The sequence below is a fragment of the Schistocerca nitens genome, chromosome 12 (genome assembly GCF_023898315.1).
Source record: "Schistocerca nitens isolate TAMUIC-IGC-003100 chromosome 12, iqSchNite1.1, whole genome shotgun sequence".
Classification (NCBI taxonomy): Eukaryota; Metazoa; Arthropoda; class Insecta; order Orthoptera; family Acrididae; genus Schistocerca; species Schistocerca nitens.
In genome coordinates, this window is record NC_064625.1 from 88,033,188 (window position 1) to 88,057,107 (window position 23,920).

At 43.1% G+C, this 23,920-nt stretch overlaps 1 protein-coding gene across 1 annotated transcript in view; it reads right to left on the bottom strand.

Annotated features, from left to right (window-relative positions):
* LOC126214925 (slit homolog 3 protein-like) overlaps positions 1-23,920 on the bottom strand; it is a 143,228-nt gene that overhangs the window by 106,200 nt on the left and 13,108 nt on the right. The window contains exons 3-4 of the mRNA XM_049941565.1: positions 19,938-20,832; positions 13,579-13,970 (exon numbers count right to left, since the gene is read on the bottom strand). Coding sequence (XP_049797522.1) covers positions 13,579-13,970; positions 19,938-20,832 — 1,287 coding nt within the window. The remainder of the gene's footprint in view (positions 1-13,578; positions 13,971-19,937; positions 20,833-23,920) is intronic.

Below are 23,920 nucleotides of genomic sequence, written 5' to 3' on the forward strand. Positions count from 1 at the left end.
TAAGGGCAACACAAACGGGAACTGCAGGAGAACTCGTTATGTTTGGGATAAAATGGTTCAAATGGCTCTGACAAGGGAACATCCCCATCGCACCCCCCTCAGATTTAGTTATAAGTTGGCACAGTGGATAGGCCTTGAAAAACTGAACACAGATCGATCGAGAAAACAGGAAGAAGTTGTGTGGAACTATGAAAAAATAAGCAAAATATACAAACTGGGTCGTCCATGTGTAATATAGGCAATATTAAGGGCAGTATGAGACGAGAACCGCCGTGGTCCCGTGGTTAGTGTGAACAGCTGCAGAACGAGAGGTCTTCAGTTCAAATCTTCCCTCGACCGAAAATATTAACTTTTTATTTTCAGTTTATGTCAAAAACTCTTATGTTTTCATCACATTTTTTGGAGTGATTATTACATCCACAAGAAAACCTAAATCGGGCAAGATAGAAGAATCTTTTCACCCATTCGCCAAGTGTACTAGTTAGGTGGGTCGACAACATATTCCTGTCATGTGACGCACATGCCGTCACCAGTGTCGAATAGAATACAGTATATCAGACGTGTTTTCCTGTGGAGGAATCGGTTGACCTATGACCTTGCGATCAAATGTTTTCGGTTCCCATTGGAGAGGCACGTCCTTTCGTCAACTAATCACACGGTATTGCGGTGCGGTCGCAAAACACAGACACTAAACTTATTACAGTGAACAGAGACGTCAATGAACGAACGGACAGATCATAACTTTGCGAAAATAAAGAAAGCAAAATTTTCAGTCGAGGACAGATTTTAACCAAGGACCTCTCGTTCCGCAGCTGTTCACGCTAACCACGGGACCACGCCGCTCCTCGCCTCACATTGCCCTTAATGTTGCCTATCTTACGCATGGACGACCCAGTTTGTATATTTTGCTTATTTTTTCATAGTTCCACACAACTTCTTCCTGTTTTCTCGATCGATCTGTGTTCAGTTTTTCAAGGCCTATCCACTGTGCCAACTTATAACTAAATCTGAGGGGGGTGCGATGGGGATGTTCCCTTGTGAGCACTTATGGGACTCAACTGCTGTGGTCATAAGTCCCCTAGAACTTAGAACTACTTAAACCTAGCTAACCTAAGGACAGCACACAACACCCAGCCATCACGAGGCAGAGAAAATCCCTGACCCCGCCAGGAATCGAACCCGGGCGCGGGAAGCGAGAACGCTACCGCACGGCCACGAGATGCGGGCTATGTTTGGGATATGTGTTTAGCCACTGTATTACTAGCGTATCTCACTGGAATCGAGCACAAGGTAGCAAAAGAATCTCCTTTTGGAACGATGATTGGAGATAGACTTCCTGCTATGGCCTACGCAGGACGATATCAGAGGAGCCATCCTCAATCACGAAACCTCACTCCAGCAGACTGACCACAGACATTGGTTTTTGCTAGGCAGGAGAGGCATAAATAATACTCTTTTGCATCTCAGACGTACAAAACAGGTTGAGCGTCAAGTTACCTGTGGGCCAATCAAACTATTGTCTGTGGTATTTTCCACAAATCGTGCTGGTAAAATTCAGGAGTGCGAGTTTTACTGTTTCATATCAATAGTTTAGACAAGAAGAGAATAGAAACTTTCGAAATGTGGTGCTACAGAAGAATTCTGAAGATTAGATGGTTAGATCACGTAATTAATGAGGAGGTACTGAATAGAATCGAGTAGGAGGAGGGATCGATTAGTGCGACACATTCTGAGGCATCAAGGGATAACCAATTTAGTATTGGAGGGAAGCGTGGAGGGTAGAAATCGTAGAAGGAGGCGAGGAGATGAATACACTACGCAGATTCAGAAGGATGTAGGTTGCAGTAGGTACTGGCAGATGAAGAAGCTTGCACAGGATGCATCAAATCAGTCTCTAAACTGAAGACAAGAACAACAACTACAGGACTGCGTCATGGAGCTGAAAATGTAAAGATCTAATGCTTTTGTAGTCAGCTGAATCAGAGATGTCTAAATCGCAGTGGTTACACTCCTTTTAGGTGGAAGGTGGTTGTGATGTCTTCTAACCAAACTATCGCCTCAGCTGAGTGACTGGATTCGTGATTTCTTGTCACAAAGGTCACGATTCGTAGTAATAGACGGAAAGTCATCGAGTAAAACAGAAGTAATATTCGGCTTTCCTCAAGGAAGTGTTATAGGCCCTCTATTGTTCCTCATCGATATTAACGACATAGGAGACAATCTGAGTAGCCCTCTTAGATTATTTGCAGATGATGCTGTAATTTACCGTCTTGTAAAGTGATCAGATGACCAAAACAAATTGCAAACTGGTTTAGATAAGATACAGGGTGTTTCAAAAATGACCGGTATATTTGAAACGGCAATAAAAACTAAACGAGCAGCGATAGAAATACACCGTTTGTTGCAATATGCTTGGGACAACAGTACATTTTCAGGCAGACAAACTTTCGAAATTACAGTAGTTACAATTTTCAACAACAGATGGCGCTGCGGTCTGGGAAACTCTATAGTACGATATTTTCCACATATCCACCGTGCGTAGCAATAATATGGCGTAGTCTCTGAATGAAATTACCCGAAACCTTTGACAACGTGTCTGGCGGAATGGCTTCACATGCAGATGAGATGTACTGCTTCAGCTGTTCAATTGTTTCTGGATTCTGGCGGTACACCTGGTCTTTCAAGTGTCCCCACAGAAAGAAGTCACAGGGGTTCATGTCTGGCGAATAGGGAGGCCAATCCACGCCGCATCCTGTATGTTTCGGATAGCCCAAAGCAATCACACGATCATCGAAATATTCATTCAGGAAATTAAAGACGTCGGCCGTGCGATGTGGCCGGGCACCATCTTGCATAAACCACGAGGTGTTCGCAGTGTCGTCTAAGGCAGTTTGTACCGCCACAAATTCACGAAGAATGTCCAGATAGCGTGATGCAGTAATCGTTTCGGATCTGAAAAATGGGCCAATGATTCCTTTGGACGAAATGGCGGCCCAGACCAGTACTTTTTGAGGATGCAGGGACGATGGGACTGCAACATGGGGCTTTTCGGTTCCCCATATGCGCCGGTTCTGTTTATTGACGAAGCCGTCCAGGTAAAAATAAGCTTCGTCAGCAAACCAAATGCTGCCCACATGCATATCGCTGTCATCAATCCTGTGCGCTATATCGTTAGCGAATGTCTCTCGTGCAGCAATGGTAGCGGCGCTGAGGGGTTGCCGCGTTTGAATTTTGTATGGATAGAGGTGTAAACTCTGGCGCATGAGACGATACGTGGACGTTGGCGTCATTTGGACCGCAGCTGCAACAAGGCAAACGGAAACCCGAGGCCGCTGTTGGATCACCTGCTACACTAGCTGCGCGTTGCCCTCTGTGGTTGCCGTACGCGGTCGCCCTACCTTTCCAGCACGTTCATCCGTCACGTTCCCAGTCCGTTGAAATTTTTCAAACAGATCCTTTATTGTATCTCTTTTCGGTCCTTTGGTTACATTAAACCTCCGTTGAAAACTTCGTCTTGTTGCAACAACACTGTGTTCTAGGCGGTGGAATTCCAACACCAGAAAAATCCTCTGTTCTAAGGAATAAACCATGTTGTCTACAGCACACTTGCACGTTGTGAACAGCACACGCTTACAGCAGAAAGACGTCGTACAGAATGGCGCACCCGCAGACTGCGTTGTCTTCTATATCTTTCACATCACTTGCAGCGCCATCTGTTGTTGAAAATTGTAACTACTGTAATAACGAAAGTTTGTCCGCCTGAAAATGTACTGTTGTCCCAAGCATATTGCAACAAACGGTGTATTTCTATCGCTGCTCGTTTAGTTTTTATTGCCGTTTCAAATATACCGGTCATTTTTGAAACACCCTGTATATGTGTGGTGCGAAAAGTGGTAATAAAGAAAAATGAGAAGTTATTCACTTGAGTACTAAAAGAAATCCGCTAAATCTCGATTACGCGATAAGTCACACAAATCTGAAGGCTATAAATTAAACTAAATGCTTAGGGATTACAACTACAAATAACCTAAATTGGAACGATCACATAGATAATGTTGTGGGTAGGGCAAACCAAAGACTGCGATTCATTGGCAGAACACTTAGAAGGTGCAACAGGTCCACTAAAGAAGCTGCTTACACTACGCTTGTCCGCCCTATTCCGGAGTATTGCTGTGCGGTGTGGGAACCGCATCAGGTGGGACTGACGGATGAAATCGAAAATGTTCAAAGAAGGCAGGCTCGTTTTGTACTATCGCGAAATAGGGGAAATAGTGCCCAGATATGATACGTGAAGAGGAAATCATTAAAAATAGGCGCTTTTCGTTGCGACGGGATCTTCTCATGAAATTTCAGTCACCAGTTTCCACCTCCGATTGCGATAACATTTTGTTGGTACCCATCTACATAGGGAGAAATGATCATCAGGATAAGATAAGAGAAATCAGGACTCGCACAGAAAAATTTAACTGCTTTTTTGCCCGCGCGCTTTTCGAGGGTGGAACGGTAGACAGACAGCTTGAAGGTGGTTCAATGAACTCTCTGCCAGACACTTAATAGTGAATAGCAGAGTAATCACGTAGATGTAGATGCAAGTAGACGTAGATGCATAACGTTATAATTTCCACCAGAGATTATAGTTGTTGGAGTACAAAACTCGATCCTAACGACACACTGGAACAAAGAAAAGACACAGACTGGTTTCAGGTCGGTTCAAAGAGCGCAACTCTCACTCATTTGCTGTTATTTTTAGGATTCTGTACCTCCACCAGTAGAAAAGGAACCTTTGTAGGATCACTTGCTGCCGGCCGGGGTGACCGAGCGGTTCTACGCGCTTCAGTCTGGAACAGCGAGACCGCTACGGTCGCAGGTTCGAATACTGCTTTGGGCATGGATGTTTGTAATGTCCTTAGGTTAGTTCGGTTTAAGTAGTTCTAAGTTATAGGGGACTGATGGCCTCGGATATTAAGTCCCATAGTGCTCAGAGCCATTTTTTGATCACCTGTTGTCCCCCCATCTGTCTGTCTTCCCGACTGTTAAACCCCCCTTTTCCTCGCCACGGTAGACGTACCAAATTGAAATTTATGTCACATGCTAAGGTCTACACTCCCTTGGCTATATAAGAAAAGGGAAGCTTCTTAGTCAATGCAATCACAAGATAAGGACATTTATTTCACATATTTTCATACTTGCAAACTAACACATCAAAACCTTGATGGTACTTCCTGTTGAGCTAAAAACTTAAAATTTGGCAAGAAGCATGGTTTCAGTGCTCAATCCGAAAACTGTAAATTTTTAATTATATGGCATGCAATTTTTTTATTTGTTGTTCGAATTCATACATGAAATTAAAACATTCTCGAGCGTCTTGGAATCCCTAAGATCAATATCTTGCCAGCGTGAATGTCGGTAACAGGCAAAAATTATCGAGATCCACTATTAATTGTTTGTGTACATAATTAAGTTTTTATGGAACCAGCAGTGCTTGAGTCCTGCTCGCAGGTAGTAACTTTCATTTTTATTTTCGATCGTCAATCTTCCTACTACTTTCGTGCAGTCGACAATCTTCTCCCATCTATCGCTAATCTTTCCATCTTTGTGTATTTGTTAGACCGTATACCATCTGTAACACATTTTGGAGATTCTGGACTTTGTGCTTCCCACTCCTTTCTTCCTCTACTGCTCCTTCCGGCAACAACTCTTCCTGGAAGCTGTAGCAAATATCCCATTAACTACCTACGTGTAACGATTTGTGGGGGTCTGAAATAAAATGATCACAAATGGTCAGTTACAGCTGACAGGCTTCTGTTCATTGGTAAGACATCGATGCAATATCTTAGACCTGCAAAGAAGATTGCTTAGTAACTCAGTAACCTCTGGCGTGCCACAGGGGAGTGTTATGGGACCATTGCTTTTCGCAATATATATAAATGACATAGTAGAGAGTGTCGGAAGTTCCATGCGGCATTTCGCGGATGATGCTGTAGTATACAGAGAAGTAGCAGCATTAGAAAATTGCAGCGAAATGCAGGAAGATCTACAGCGGATAGGCACTTGGTGCAGGGAGTGGCAACTGACCCTCAACATAGACAAATGTAATGTATTGAGAATACGTAGAAAGAAGGATCCTTTATTGTATGATTATATGATAGCGGAACAAACACTGGTAGCAGTTACTTCTGTAAAATATCTGGGAGTATGCCTGCGGAACGATTTGAAGTGAAATGATCATATAAAATTAATTGCGGGCAAGGCGGGTACCATGTTGAGATTCATTGGGAGAGTCCTTATAAAATGTAGTCCATCAGCAAAGGAGGTGGCTTACAAAACACTCGTTCGACCTATACTTGAGTATTGCTCATCAGTGTGGGATCCGTACCCGATCGAGTACTCGGAGGAGACAGAGAAGATCCAAAGAAGAGCTGCGTGTTTCGTCACAGGGTTATTTGGTAAGCGTGATAGCGTTACGGAGATGTTTAGCAAGAGAGGCGCTCTGCATCGCGGTGCAGCTTGCTGTCCAGGTTTCGAGAGGGTGCGATTCTGGATGAGGTATCGAATATATTGCTTCCCCCTACTTATACCTCCCGAGAAGATCACGAATGTAAAGTTAGAGAGATTCGAGCGCGCACTTGAGGCTTTCCGACAGTCGTTCTTCCCGCGAACCATATGCGACTGGAACAGAAAAGGGAGGTAATGACAGTGGCACGTAAAGTGCCCTCCGCCACACACCGTTGGGTGGCTTGCGGAGTATAAATGTAGAAGTAGATGTAGATGTAGAGGCCTGCCTTAGAGTATTGCTCAAGTAGGTGAAGGCCCCACAAAATAGTATTAACAAGCGATTTTCAAAATATGTACAAAGGTAGTCTACACTTTTGGTCACACGTTCGTTTCTCCATGGAAGACCATAATAGAAATGAAGAGATCTGAAATGGTACACAGCTGAAGTTTCAAGGATCAGTATTAATTGAGTAATTTAGTAATATATTACAGTTATGTTCAAGCTCTACTGTACGTTTAAATGATGATCGAATCGTCCTAGGTAAAATATTCGGGATGTAAACTACTCCCCCATTCGAATTTCCAAGTGGGGACTACTCAGGAGGATTTGTCATCAGGAAAAATAAAACTGAGAAGGGAATTCAGATTCATGAATCTGCCATGTAGGTTAGAAAAATTTAAAAGTGGAATGAACAGTTTGAAGTTAAATATAGTGGGAATTAGTGAAGTTCGGTGGCAGGACGAACAGCACTTTCGGTCAGCTGTGTACATGGTTATAGATACAAAATGAAATAGAGGTAATGGAGGAGTAGGTCTTATAATGAATAAGAAAATGATAATGCAGGTAAGCTACTATGAACAGTGTAGTCACGCTTTAGTGTAGCCACGACACGAAGCCAACAACACCTCAGTAGCACAATAATATATGCCAGCTAGCTCCACAGATGATGAGGAGATTAAAAGAATATATGACGAGATAAAAGAAACTATTCAGATAGTTAAGGAAGAGGAATACTTAATTGTGACGCAGGCCTAGAATTCGATAGTAAAAAGAGCGAGAGAAAGAAAAATTATCGTGAAAGGCGTCGAAGACACCTGGAGACCCCAGAAGCTTTCTGATTGATTATACAATGGTAAGACACAGATTTCAGAACCAGATTTTAAACTGTAAGACACTTACAGGTGCATGTGAGAAGTCTGACCACAATTTCTTTTCGAGGAACATTACTGAGAAAATTTAGAGAACCGGCATTTGAATCTGACTGCCGAACGATTCTGCTTCGGCCAACACACATTTCGCGTAACGTCCACGAAGATAACATACGAGAAATTAGAGCTCATACGGAGGCATGTACAATTCGTTTTTCCCTTGCTCTATTTGCGAGTGGAACCCCATACCACGCATCGTTCGGTGGTTTGCGGAGTATCTGTCTAGATGTAGATGTTCCAACCCAAGAACTTGCAAATAGTTAGGAATCTGAAGTGAGTGGATCTGGATAAGTTGAAAGAACCAGAGGTTGTTGGGAGCTTGAGAGGGAGCATTGGTCAAAGATTGACTAAAACACGCTAAAGGAATACAGGAGAAGACGAATGTGTTGCTTAGAGACGAAATATTGAAGACATCAGAAGACCAAATAAGTATAAATACAAGGCCTAGCCGAAGTTCTTATCACACGCAATATTAAATTTAATTGACGAAGAGAGAAAATATAAAAATGCAGATAACTGAGTGGGCGATAGGGAATACAAACTCCTAAAAAATGAGATCCACGGAAAGTGCAAAATGGCAAAGCAGGAATGGGTAGAAGACAAATGTAAGAATACTGAAGCATATATAGTTAGCGGGAACATAAGCACCACCTCTAATAAAATTAAAAAGACATTTGGAGGAAAGCAGCAGTATGAATATCAAGAGCTGGAAAGGCTGTACTAAGCAAATAAGGGGAGGCCGAAAGGGGTACATAGAAGGACTATACAAGGGAAACGAACTTGAAGGCAGTCCTATTGAAAGGGAAGAGAGATGAAGAAGAGATGAGAGATATATACTCCGAGAAAAACCTCACAGAGCACTGAAAGACCTAAGTCGAAGCAGGGACGCTGGAGCAAACGACATTCCCCCAGAACTAGTAATATCCTTGGGTGAGCCAATCGCCAGAAAACTATCCACTTGGTGTGCAGTACCAATACGACGGGCGACATATCCTCAGACTTCATGAAGATTGTAATAATTCCAGTTCCAAAGAAAGCAGGTGATAAAAGGTGTCAATATTGTCGAAATATCGGGGTAATAAGTCATTACTGCAAAATACTACCGAGCGAGGTGGCGCAGTGGTAACACACTGGACTCGCATTCGGAAGGACGACGGTTCAATCCCGCGTCCGGCCATCCTGATTTAGGTTTTCCGTGATTTCCCTAAATCGCTCCAGGCAAATGCTGGGATGGTTCCTTTCAAAGGGCACGGCCGACTTTCTTCCCTAATCCGATGAGACCGATGACCTCGCTGTCTGGTCTCTTCCCCCAAAGCAACCCAACCCAACCCCAAAATATTAGCGCGAACTATTTACAGAGGAACGGAAAAGGTGGCAGAATCCGATCACGGAGAAGGTTAGCATTCCAGAGAAATGTAGGAACACATCAGTCAATAGTTTTCCTACAACTGACACAAGAAGATATGCTAAGAATAGGCAAAGCTACGTTTATAACTTTCTTATATTGGGAGAAAGCTTTTGACAAATTCGACTGGAAAACACTGTTTCAAATTGTGTAGGTAGCAGGGGTAAAATACACGGAGAGAAAGGTTGTTTACGACTTGTGCAGAAAGCAGACGACAGTTATGACAGTACAGGGGCATGAAAGGGAAGCACTGGTTGAGAAGGGAGTGCGACAGTGTAGTATCCTTTCACGGATGTTGCCCAGTCGGTATACTGAGGAAGCAGTAAACGAAATCAGAGGTAAATTTGGAGGAGGAGTTAAAGTTCAAGGATAAGAAATAATACAGTTGAGGTTTGACAGTGATGATGTTATTCTATCAGAGGCAGCAAGGGAGTTGAAAGAGCAGTTCAACAAAACGGACATTCTCTTAAAAGGAAGATATAAAAAGGAAATTAACAAAAGCAGAACGAGGGTAATGGAATCAGCCGATGCTAAGACAGCTAGATTAGGAAAGAAGACACCAAAGGTGGTGTTGTTTATGCAGAAAAACAGCTAATTATAGTTGCAGTAGAGAGGATATCAAATGCGGACTAGCAATGGCAAGAAAAGCGTCTCTGAAGACGAGAAATTTGCTAACGTCGAATATAGATTTAAATGTTATTAAGTCTTTTCTGAATATATCTGTAAGGAGTGTAACCATGCACGGAAGGGAAACGGACGATAAACAGTTTAGACAAGAAGAGAATAGAAGCTTTTGAAATGTGGTGCTACAGAAGAATGCTGGAGCTTAGGTTGGTAGATCACGTAACTAATGGGGATGTACTGAAGCGAATTCGGCAGAAAAATTTGTGGCACAACCTCACAAGAAGAAAGAACCGGTAAAGAGAACAAACACATTCTGGGACATCAAGGGATCACCAATTTAGTATTGAAGGGAAGTGTGGGGCGTAAAAATCCTAGAGAAGACCATGAGATGAATACAGTAAGCAGATTCGGAAGGATGTAGTTGCAGTAGCTATTTTTTACTGTTGACTGTGGAAATAGTTTCTTTCACTATGGCAATGAGTGTGTGTGTTTGCCCTTAGGATAATTTAGGTTAAGTAGTGTGTAAGCTTAGGGACTGATGACCTTCGCAGTTAAGTCCCATAAGATTTCACACACATTTTTTGAGAATACATCACTTACATAAAATCCTTCGTATGTATAATGTCATCGTCAAAAATAGGCCTTTTCACTGTAGAAATACAGTAACAATAGACGAATGCGAAGCCCTGTACGTCGTGAAATGATGTAAATTACGTGAAATGTTACCAATGTTAGCATCATTCATGTAAATCGTTACAAATCAGTTATCTAGCACACTGTTTACACGTAAACTAAGACCTTTGAGGCGAAAAGACATTCAAAAATCAAGACTGCCTGTGTCCTAATCAGAGACGGTACATTCTAGCGATAACAGTTGGAAGTTTCATATCATAACATCTTTCTACGTCAGTTGGCAAGGTACATATTTCTTGGTTGTTAAAATCGTAAGGGTCAGGGTAGGAACATTTATTTACAATAGAGCAGTGTAAAAATACATATGTTATCGGTTGTAATGGTGTAACACTAGCTTGGGTATTCATACAAAACATGGCAACCGTACTCTTACATATTACTTTGTTTGGTATGCGTTGCAACTAGTGGAAAAAATATAGAAGGCGCATTATGTGCGCCAATGATACAGCCAACAGCCATGATACATGAAATTTGGTTAATACATCACAAGACGCTACAGGATGTGACTTCTTCCATAGCTGTAATATGGAAAATGCAGGTAAGTTTAGGTAAAAGCATATAATAATAAATTCGAAGTGCTGAAAATGCTTTCGATAAAAGTGTAAAAAAGTGATTATGCAATAATATGATGCGCTGCTAAAATAGATTAGACACGACAAGACGTAGTCTCGAGATAAAACGAAATGTAGGGGATAAAATTAATTTACAGAAATAAAATGTATGGGAGTGCACTTGATCCGCCCTCGTTGTCATGTATAAAACTTGCGGTACTACATTATTCATCGGGAGCACTGATAAAATTTTTTTACACAGCTTTTTGAACAGCTGATAAAATACATCACTTAAGAGCTTCTAAAAACAAATAAAATAAAGATGAAAATAAAAAGTAGTAACGCATATGATTCTTCCATGTTACCAAATAAAAATGGCGTACGCAAGAAGTAGTTTACGCATACACTCATTATGCGTACTCACATTTCTGTATGATACGTAGCTTATAACTGTTATTGCTGGAATGTACCGTCTCTGATTACTGCGCGAGCAGTCTTGACTTATAAAAGTATTTTGGCGCCAACGGTCTTAGATTACTTGTAAACAGTGCGCTAGAACTTCGATTTGCAACGATTTACATCAGTGATATTAGCAATGGTATCATTTGATGTAATTTACCACGTACATACCTTTGCACTCGTTTGATGTTACTATATTTCTACTGTGAAAAGGCCTATTTTTGCGCTGACATGTATACATGTCGGAGGATTTTAAAGTTTGCGGTGAGCTGTAGCGAAATATAAGTGATGTATTACGACCACCATTTTTGTGTTGAACAATTGTCCATATGACATGTTTGTGTAGTCCTGTACATATGAGTACACTCTGTGTTGCATTTTAGCAACTTCTTTTAATTTTTGTAGTACCACTTGAAAATGGCTCACGAGGCTGAAACTGCCGTAGTGAAATAAATAATTACTGGAGTCAACGACGAAAATGATGTCTTTTAAAAATTCTACAACTCTGGGAACCCCGATCACGAGAAGCTAACTACTACTAAAATCCCCCCATGCCTCACTTCTCTAGGAACCGTCATGATTTAAGTAGAATAAATACTGTATTTACAGAGACATTTTAGTAGTTATTCTTGTCACAACATACTTGAATGAAATGGTAGGACATCCTAGTACATGCTACAACAGGATACTTCCGTTAGTAGTACTTACAAGGGAACCTCCCCATCGCACCCCCCTCAGATTTAGTTATAAGTTGGCACAGGGATAGGCCATGAAAAACTGACACAGATCAATCGAGAAAACAGGAAGAAGTTGTGTGGAACTATGAAAAAAATAAGCAAAATATACAAACTGAGTAGTCCGTGTGCATGATAAGCCACATCAAGGTACGTATACACCAAGCAGCACCGTGGTCCCGTGATTACCGTAAGCAGTTACGGAACTGAAGGTCCATGGTTCAATCCTCCTTCGAGTGAAAAGTTTTAATTTTTTATTTTCAGACAATTATCAAAGTTCATGCACTCAGACATGATCAACTTCGCTCTCCAAAATTCCAGGACATGTTCAGATTTGCTTGGACACATGCAGGATTTGACGGTCTACACACGGAAAAATTTGAAAACGTTAGAAACATATGTTTTGACAGAGCACAGGGAAAACTGTGCGACTGTGAAACTGTTGCAGTCATTTGTTGCAGTTCATGTGACAAACTCTTATGTTTTCATCACTTTTTTGGGAGTGATTATCACATCCACAAGAAAACCTAAATCGGCAAGGTAGAAGAATCTTTTTACCCATTCGCCAAGTGTACAAGTTAGATGGGTCGACAATATATTCCTGTCAGGTGACGCGCATGCCGTCACCAGTGTCGTATAGAATATATCAGACGTGTTGTACTTTGGAGGAATCGGTTGACGTATGACCTTGCGAGCAAATGTTTTCGGTGCCCACTGGACTGGCACGTCATTTCGTCTACTAATCGCACGGTTTTGCGGTGCGGTGGCAAAACACAGACACTAAACTTATTACAGTGAACAGAGACGTCAATGAACGAACGGACGGATCGTAACTTTGCGAGAATAAAGAAAGTAAAATTTTCACCCGATGGAAGATTTGAACCAAGGACCTCTACCTCCACAGCCGCTCACGCTAACCACGGGACCACGGCGCTCCTGAGCTCACAATCTCCTTAATATTGCTTATGTTGCATATGGACTACTCAGTTCGTATATTTTGCTTATTTTTTTCGTAGTTCCACACAACTTCTTCTTGTTTTCTCGATTGATCTGTGTCCAGTTTTTCAAGGCCTATCCACTGAGCCAACTTATAACTAAATCTGAGGGGGGTGCGATGGGGAGGTTCCCTTGTTAGTAACACATAACTGAAGTTGGTGACACTAATGTAGTTGCGTCAGGTTATCACACTAGTGCGTCGTCTCGCAGAGGTTACACCAGTATATTTAGATGACTCTCCATCCAGGATCACACACTGCAGCTCAAACCAACAGGATTATTGACTGTCAAACTGTGAACACCTATCACACTTCTAATATTGCCTACACGTCATGTAGGACTGGAACATCGTGAGGATGGACATGTGGTCTATTCTAAAACTGAGAGAGTAGACTAAAAAAATAACTCGTACCTGCTAAGACAGTTGCCTTCGAGTGAGACAACACTGAGCTCAGTATTGTTGGTGAAGAGTCGCCCTGGAAGACTCTTGAGCTGATTGCGGTCCAAATACAGACTGTCCAACTGGGGGCAGTTGGCCAGCACCTCGTCTGACAGCTGTTGGAGGAGGTTCCCTTTCAGAACCAGGCTGTCCAGGGCAGGAGTTGGCTTGAAGACATCAACAGGCAGCGAGGTCAGCTGGTTGTCGGACATGTACAGGTAGCGCAACCGCTGCAAACCTGTGAACGCGTCTGCCGAGAGGGTCTTGATGGCGTTCCCATTCAGATGCAGCATGATCAGCCGGCGGGTGTTCTGGAACAACCCTGGTTCCAAGGACTCCAGCTTGTTGTGGTTCAGGCTCAGTATCTGAGAAAGGACGACCGTACAGTCTAAGCTTGACAATTGCCAGGACAACATTATATACGTGACAGTGAGTTCTAGGTGTTTGGAGAGGGTAGTTCAAACCATTTACTTTAAACAGATAGATGGTCACCCACAGTATGGAACTAAACGTTTACAGACACCTGCTGCTCTTAGTTGGAAAGAAGGTACATAAGTGATTGCAACATGATACAATCGTTGTAGATAGCTTTGGTATTAAGATTGTTGTCATCATACTAGTTGCGATGATAGTTCCCAATCATCAGTTGTTCTAGAACAAGAACTTAATACAAAAGCTAATTTCAGTGGCAACCAATTTTCTGAATGACAATAATGTCCCACAGCATCTGTCATTGGTTACACAAAATAAACAAATAATTTTGATTCTTCACTGCTACTCAATTTCAGTGGCCAGTGCAGCCATTATCTCTTTCACTAAAAGGTTAAAACTGAATCATTTATTTCTGTAGTAACACTTCTTTACTCAGTGACATATCCCAGGAAAAAAAAGTCTGTAAGGGATAATCCACTGAAGAGAACTACGACAGTTTTTCGTTTTACCTACTACTGAGTGCGAATGTTTTTACGTCTTGTTCAATAACATGAAACAATACAAAAACTTACAGTATTTTTTTAAAAGTGATAGTTAAGTGTTGTTTCTGAAGTAAACGGTAATAACTTCGGGAGCAAAAAGCAATAAATACTACAGAGAAGTTTTAAACAAATAACAGATTTTAGGACCTATTCTTTCTCTTCTATGCCAGGTGTTTTTAGTAACAAAAAGTTGCAATTGCTTAGGACTCTCCAATTTCGACAAAGAACATGTTTTTTTCAAATGAACAGAAAACAATTTAACGACATGTCTGTCACATTATAAAGCTACACTGTTGGAAATTGAGTAAAGACTGAGAGCATAAAAAATAATATATCTTTGTACGGAGCTTTAGCAACATAATTTGTCTCCAGCTGTTGCGGTAGGGGTCGAGCAGTTCTAGGCGCTTCAGTCCGGACCCACGCGGCTGCTACGGTCGCAGGTTCGAATCCTGTCTCGGGCATGGATGTGTGTGATATCCTTAGGTTAGTTAGGTTTAAGTAGTTCTAAGTTCTAGGGGACTGATGCCCTCACATGTTAAAAGTCCCATAGTGATTAGAGCCATTTGAACCATTTGTTGTGGTGGGTCTAGCTAGTGGTTCATCATAAAAGCTGCGATATTCTGTTGGTATGCATGGCTGAAGTTCCTTTATGTCAACTATTTTATTCTCATTTACTCCAATATAGCCCTGTGGATAAGCAGGAGTACATGGCAGCATTGGATGGCTGACTGTAGAAGGTAACAGTTTAAAATCACGAACAAGCAGTTCACGAAAGAATTACTTCCCTATGACACGATCCTTCTCTTATTGAAAGTCCATAAATTACATGGATCGTTGCTTTTTCATCTTCTCCACTCCACTTCCCATATAAAGCGAATAGATCCCGTCTGGTGTGAGAATCTCCCTCTTTGTAACACACGTGTCCAGAAAGAATGCCTAAGAACGGGAAAATAATGACGTTCACTTTATCTTCCAGTAGTAATGATAGTTTTTAGAACTTCAACAACAGTGCTGTTTTTGTGTGACCGGGACCAGGAAATTTGTGTACGTACTTCAGTGGAATTTGATTTCTCACTATTAATGTCGTCTGGACTTCTTTTTAGCCTCACCCCGCACGATATACATAAAATTTTGCCGTTTTGCCCCCTATGTTGTGAATATCTACATTAATGGTGAGCTGACTGCGTAGAAGATCTTCTGTGCTGATATCTTACGCTTACATCGAGAAACGGCAGCTCTCCATGAGAAGTGTCGTTTTTCCTCTAAAATGTAATTGTGCATCCTGTCTGTGGACCAGAGATGTATAGTAGAAGTGTTCCTTCAACATAAGATTGTAGGTATTGTCTCCATAATCACTAAAACACAAATATTGCATCAAAAAGTGGAGACGTGCTGTTTCTGCAATAGACTATTCAATTGTACAAACTGCAGAATTCCGTTTACAGGTTGTCAAAGGGCAACAAAATTTAGAGTTTCAATATTTCTTACAGTTGATGACAGAATTTAAAAATTTTATATTATTGGTGTAATCTACACATTTTGACATATAACCTTACGTTAAAATATTAATATAATGAGGCGAGTATTAAAGTTAAGAAGTGTGAATATACTTTCAGGTGGAGTAACTCCTGACGCACAAATTACCAAGTGTGTCTTAATACAGTATTTGAGAAACACAACAGTTACAAACTTTCAGAATACTTTGCATTTAAATTCAGACCTTTTGAAAACTTTCTCTTCCTGTCACCCCAACAAAATAATGAAAGGAAAAAGTATATCGGTTAAGATATTTTCGCTTTCCATGCTGTAGAACTTCGGCATGAGGCATGACGTTTTCATTTATCACTTCTTTACCACTAACTCTATTTGCATCACATTTTGCAAACTTTCATTGTAGTAATTCCATCATATTTTTTTGCAAATGCTACAACCACTGATCTTGTTACGTGACTGCCAAGTATTACCTCTAGATTTCATTTCAGGTTTGTTACCATTACTCGATAATTTATTGTACGGATTGGTACTTTCGCTGGCAGTGGTAAATTGTTCAATTTCTCGCAAATGTGAAGTGAGGCTGGGTGCTCGGCAAATCACCACTGTGTCTGCAGAAGGTTTCCATCGTGCCTCAAAAGCAAGGAATGGCAGTCACTTCGGTGGCGACCAGTCTCGCAGAAGTGATCCTCTTTCCTGAACTGTTATTTTAATCAGTTCGTGGAACTAATGCGCTTGCCAATGCCGATGGATGCCACGACATTCCCCTGTGTATGCTTGCGCTCGAAATTTGTCTGAGAAAGTACGCTGCTTTCCCTCCCAAAATTACGTACTGTCCTATGAAAGGATCGCCCCCACCACAAAACTTGGTTTGGCGGATGCTAATCAATGGGGAGAAAGTGTTATAAATCAGTACCAACTCCGTGAACTGTTTGTGTTTGTGGCGGTTCTCCGCATCAAGTCCAGAAGAATTTCTATTGGAAATAAGAACCGCCTTTTCTTGCTGCAATATATTTTCTTTCTCACAGACGCGTTTCGCCTTCTTCACATTAAGGCATCATCAGCAGGATCTACACTAAAGAGCCAAAAAATCTGGCAGACCCGCCTAATATCCTGTAGGGCCCCCACGAGCACGCAGAAGTGCCGCAACACGACGTGGCATGGACTCGACTAATGTCTGAAGTAGTGCTGGAGGGAAGTGACACCATGAATCCTGCAGGGCTGTCCATAAATCCGTAAGAGCATGAGGGGCCGGAGAGCTCTTCTGAACAACACGTTGCAAGGCATCCCATATATGCTCAGTAACGTTAATGTCTGGTGGATTTTGTGGCCAACGGAAGTGTTTAAACTCAGAGGAGTGTTCCTGGAGCCACTCTGTTGCAATTCTGAACGTGTGTGGTGTCGCATTGTCCTGCAGGAATTGCCCAAGTCCTACGGCATAAACGATGGTCATGAATGGATGCAGGTCATCAGACTGGATGCTTACGTACGTGTCACCTATCATAGTCGTAACTAGACGTATAAGGGTTTCCGTATCACTCCAAATTCACATGCCCCACACCATTACAGAGCCTCCATCAGCTTGAACAGTATCCTGCTGGAGGGGCCATGGATTCATGAGGTTGTTTCCATATCCGTACACGTCCAGCCAGTCGATACAATTTGAACGAGACTCGTCCGACCAGGCAACATGTTTCCAGTCATCAACAGTCCAATGTCTGCATCGACGGGCCCAGGCGAGGCGTAAAACTTTATGTTGTGCAGTCATCAAGGGTACAAGAGTGGGCCTTCGGCTCTGAAAGTCCATATCGATGATGTTTCGTTGAATGTTTCGCACGCTGACACTTATTAATGGCCCAGGATTGAAAACTGCAGCAATTCTCGGAAGGGTTGCACTTCTGTCACGCTGAACGATTCTCTTCAGTCGTCGTTGGTCCCGTTCTTGCAGAATCTTTTACCAGCCGCAGCGATGTCGGAGATTTGATGTTTTACCGGAGTCCTGATATTCATGGTACACTTGTGAAATGGCCGTACGGAAAATCCCTTCTTCATTGCAAGCTCCGAGATACAGTGTCCCATCGCTCGCGCACCGACTATAGCACCGCGTTCAAACTCCGTTAAATCTTAATAACCTGCCGTTGAGGAAGCTGTAACCGATCTAAAAACTGCGCCAGACACTTGTTGTCTTATATAGGCGTTGTCGACAGTTGCGCCGCATTCTGTTTGCATATCTCTGTATTTGAATACGCATACCTGTACTAATTTCTTTCGATGCTTCAGTGAAGTTTAAGTTTACATAGCCCCAATGGTGAGTATCTGTATGAAGTTACATTTACCTCCGAACTGGTTTCTGGGACCTTCACTTGCTTTGACAGGTAGCGTTATAGAACTGAAGCATCAGTGACGTGGGAACATTAGACCAGTCTTGAGGGCAGTCTCATACAATGTAACTGGTTTAGACGTCCGTTCGTGATAAGCAAACGATACATTATCGTATTCCAGTCAGCCACGAATTTTCAGTTTCAATATATGTGAGTGTTATATCATAATGTCGATGTTACCTCTGCTCTGGCCTATAACAGCTCCTCTGGTTGGCACAAAAAATGGTTCAAATGGCTCTGAACACTATGGGACTTAACTGCTGAGGTCCGCTTGAACTTAGAACTACTTAAACCTAACTAACCTAAGGACATCACATACATCCATGCCCGAGGCAGGATTCGAACCTGCGACTGTAGCGGTCGCGCGTTTCCAGACTGTAGAGCCTAGAACCGCTCGGCCACCTCGGTCGGTGGGTTGGTACAACCCGTGGGAGATCTTCAGCTGATAGTTCGGAAATAATATGAGGAAACACTGAAAGTTTTCTTGAATCATTGAGATGCTTTCCAGATAGCCAAATTTATTAAGGCGATAAGAAGATGACAAGGAGAATAGAATGTAATCGAATTAAATCAGGTGGTGCTGAGGGAATTATATTAGGAAATGAGACACTTAAAGTAGTTAATAACGTTGGCTATTTGAAGACCAAAATAACTGATGATGGACGAAGTAGAGACGGTATAAAATGTAGACCGGCAATGGTAAGGAAAGCATACCTCATGAAGAGAAATTTGTTAACATCGAGTATGGATTTAAGTGTCAGGAAGTCTTTTCTGAAAGTATTTGAATGAATTGTAGCTATGTATGGACGTGAAACATGGGCGAATAATAATTTACATAAGAATAGAATAGAAGCTTTCGAAATGTGGTGCTACAGAAGAATTCTGAGGATTAGGTGGGTAGATCACGTAACTAATGATGAGGCACTGAACAGAATTTGGGAGAAGAGGAATTTGTCGCACAACTTGAGTAGAAGAATCGATCGATTGGTAGGACACGTTCTGAGACATCAAGGGATCGCAAATTTAGTATTGGAGGGAAGCGTGGAGGGGAAAAATTTTAGAGGAAGACCAAGAGATGAATAAACTAAGCAGATTCAGAAGGAAGTAGGCTGCAGTAGTTACTCGGAGATGAAGAAGCTTACACAGGATAGAGTAGCACGGAGAGCTGCATCAAACCAGTCTCTGGACTCAAGACAACAATAACGACAAGGATTCGTAACATGGTTTGGCAGAAATTTACAGTAACCGTGACAGAGTAGCAGGTCTATTTTGAAGAAACTTGTCCCATTGCAAAGAAGTAATCCAAGCTTGGTCACTTCCAACTAGTCTGCAACATACACTCCCTTCGCAGTGAGAAGTCTCATTTCTTTTGTGTCCGAGTAGTACACTTGAATGGCTACATTTGTAGATTGAGATCTGAGCTGTCATTCGTGATGATTGGTGGATACTGAATCCTAAAATTATAAATAAAATTATAAATTCTTACCCTGAGATCAGTAGTAGCTGCAAATATGTCCTTTGGAAGAGATGTCAGGTTGTTAAAGCTGAGATTGATTTCAAGCAGTGACACAGTTCTGGCAAAGATTGTTGGGGGCAGGGATGTGAGTTGATTCTGCGAAGCATGGAAATATATGAGTGGCACCGCATCATCCAGTGTTCCCTCCTCTAGAGTTGTCAGGTTGTTCCGAGAAAGAATTAAGTTGTGGAGATTCGAAGCGTTCCTGAACGCCCCGGCTGAGATGGTCCTTATGCCGTTGTTGGCGAGGTCTATGTAACCCACTTTTGGGTTGTGGGAGAGCAGACCATCCGGCAAGTGGGTCAAGTTGTTGTTAGCGAGTCGCAGGTTGCTGAGCTCATTGTTGTGTCTGAACGTTCCAGGCCGCAGCTCCTGGAGACTGGCTGCGATCTCCACACTACTCAATTCCGGGCACAGCTCAAACTCGTCCTCTTCCAGGCTCTGGATGGTACTCTCCATGTGTAGACGCTTGAGTTTGGGCAGTGATCGGAAGGTTCCAGGCTCCAAAGTGGTCATATTCGGTATCTCCAAGATGAGGTCGCGCAGTAGCGGGTTGTTGGAGAAGGCGGACGACCTGATGATGGTCAGAGAAGGGGCGATAAGGTGGAGCCTGAGCAGGCTTGGTACACTGGCCAGCACGGAAGAGGTCAGTTGTGTAACAGTTGGAAGTTCCAGTAGCAGCACGTCGACGTTCTTGGAAAGGAGGCATGGAGGTGCCTGAAAGGCATTTTCGCAGGTTGCATCCCCAAATGGTAAGACCTCACATGGACAGTCGGTGGTGGTGGAAGCGCCGTGAAAGTCCACACTGGATATCAGAACGACAGCAGCCAGTAAGGTGCCTGTAGCGTGGGGCCTGCGACGAAACCTGAAACATTCACCAACCACAGAGTTACACACTGAAACGTCCCATCCGTCCTTATTCTGAACACCTTTAGCACTGCGCTAAGTCCCGCTGCTGCTTCCACAGTCTACGTCTGCATCTACATATATACTTCACAAGCCACCGAACGGTGACTGACGGAGGGTACTTTGCGAGCCAATGTCACTACCCTCTTTTCCTGATCCACTAACATACTGTCCATAGGAAGAGGAGTGTGATTTGTGGAGGGGACCAGATACTGAAGTCATCAATGGGTTAACGGTCAGTATGGGGAAGAAAGTCGGCCGCGCACTTTTAAAGGAACCATCCTGGCATTTACCTCAAGCGGTTTAGGGAAACCACGGGAAACCTAAATCAGGATGATCGGACGCGGGGTTTGAACCATCATACTCCCGAATGCGAGTCCAGTTTCGTAACCACTGAGCCACCTCGCTCGGTTCCGCAGTGAGAACGATTGCTGGTAGTCATCTGTGTGGGCTCGAGTCTCTCTTATTTTACCTCCATTGTCCCTTCACGAGATATACGTAGAAGGAAGCTTAGACTGAATGATGGTTCTAGGAACGTATGCTATCAGAATTTTAACAGTAAACTATACCACGACGCAGAACGCCTCTCCTGCATCGTATGCCTCTGGAATTGACTGAGCATCTTCGTGATGGATTCGTGGTTACTAAACGAACACGTCACGAAACCTGCTGCTCTTCGTGACTTTTATTGACGTGAGCCGTACTGCTGTACATATTTGCTCCAAAACGTATGTTAGCTGATAAGGATTGACTCTATGCACTGCTGCACTATTAAAACTGGTCTACACAAAGGGTCACCACTCAAGCTTTGACCAGCAAGATAGGAGTTAAGACTGTCCCTAATCCAAAGTCAATAAGGCAGTAAATCTATGTACACTGACGGAAAAAAAATCGGGAACACCAAAAGGGAGTTATGTGATGAAACTTCCTGGCAGATTAAAACTGCGTGCCGGACTGAGAGTCGAACTCGGGACCTTTGCCTTTCGCGGGCAAGTGCTCTACCATCTGAGCTACCCAAGCACGACTGACGCCCCGTCCTCACAGCTTTACTTCCGCCAGTACCTCGTCTCCTACCTTCCAAACTTAGCAGAGGCTGAACCTTGCAGAACTAGCACTCCTGAAAGAAAGGATATTGCGGAGACATGGCTGGGGGATGTTTCCAGAATGAGATTTTCACTCTGCAGCGGAGTGTGCGCTGATATGAAACTTCCTGGCAGATTAAAACTGTGTTCCTGACCGAGAGTCGAACTTGGGATCTTTGCCTTTCGCGGGCATGTTCTGTACCAACTGAGCTTCCCAAGCACGACGGCTAAGACATGCCTTCGCAATATCCTTTCTTTCAGGAATGCTAGTTATGCAAGGTTCGCAGGAGAGCTTCTGTTAAGTGTGGAAGGTAGGAGACGAGGTACTGGCGGAAGTAAAGCTGTAAGGACGGGGCGTGAGTCGTGCTTGGGTAGCTCAGTTGGTAGAGCACTTGCCCGCGATAGGCAAAGGTCCCGAGTTCGAGTCTCGGCCCGGCACACAGTTTTAATCTGCCAGGAAGTTTCATATCAGCGCAAACTCCGCTGCAGAGTGAAAATCTGATTCTGGAGTTGTGTGACACAAACAGCAATTAGTAGGCGTGTTTCGACCTCTGGAAGACGACGTCTACTCATATTTCACGCCAGTCTCATAAGAGGGGCCACGATGATGTTTGCATTGAATACAAGCTGTAACATTCGTGAGGGTTAATTTCCATTGATATTGGACGTGGTGAGTTAATGTTAGCCAAGATTGCCTATAAGGTGAAAAACACGGCATTGGGAACACATTTCTGAGCTTGAATGAGGTCTTGTAATAGGGCCATGAGAAGCTACATGATCCTTCACAATATTGCAGAGCGGTCTAAGGCGCTGCAGTCGTGGACTGTGCGGCTGATGCCGGCGGAGGTTCGAGTCCTCCCTCGGGCATGGGTGTGTGTGTTTGTCCTTAGGATAATTTAGGTTAAGTAGTGATAAGCTTAGGGACTGATGACCTTAGCAGTTAAGTCCCATGAGATTTCACACACATTTGAACATTTTGAACAATATTGCAGAGAGTCTTGACAGGAATGTAGCCACTGTACGTGACTGCTGGCGGCGATGGACACCGGAATGTACGGTCACGAGATGACGGGCTGCAGACAGCCACGTGGCTCTACCGAGAGGGAAGACCATCGTGTTCGGCGTATGGCTCCGGCGCATCGTGCTGCATCTGCAGCAGCAATCTGAGCGGCAATTGGCACAACAGTGACGCAACCCAGACACCCTGTAACTGGCATACCACTGATCCGAAACCATCGCCATTTCTCACTTCAGTGGTGTCAAGTGAGAGCTCACTAGGGGGCAGGCTGGTGGTCTGTTGAATTTTCCGATGAAAGCTGGTTCTGCCTCGGTGCGAGTGATAGCCGTATGATGGTTAGAAGAAGTTCAGTTGAGGTCTGCAACCGACCTGTCTGCGTGCCAGACACACTGGATTACACCTGGAATCTATGGGGAGCGATTTCGTATGACAGAACGAGCACTCTCGTCATTATTCCGCGCATTCTGACTGAAAATTTTTACATCAGTCTGGTAATTCGACCTACTGTGCAGTCATTTCCAACAGGATAACACTCGCCCACATACCGCTGTTGTAAGCCAATATTCTCTACAGGGTGTCGACATGTTGCATTGGCTTGTTCCATCACCAGCTCTGTCACCAATCAAGCACGTACCTACATCTTCATGGATACTATGCAAACCGCATTTAAGTGCCTGGCAGAGGGTTCATCAAACCACCTTCACAATTCTCTACTATTCGAATCTCGTATAGCGCGCGGGAAGAATGAACACCTATATCTTTCCGTACGAGTTCTGATTTCCCTTATTTTATCTTGGTGATAAATATTTTCGCATTCGGAGGAGAAAGTTGGTGATTTGAATTTCGTGAGAACATTCCGTCGCAACGAAAAACGCCTTTCTTTTAATGATGTACATCTCAAAGCCTGTATCATTTCTGTGACACTCTCTCTCATATTTCGCGATAAT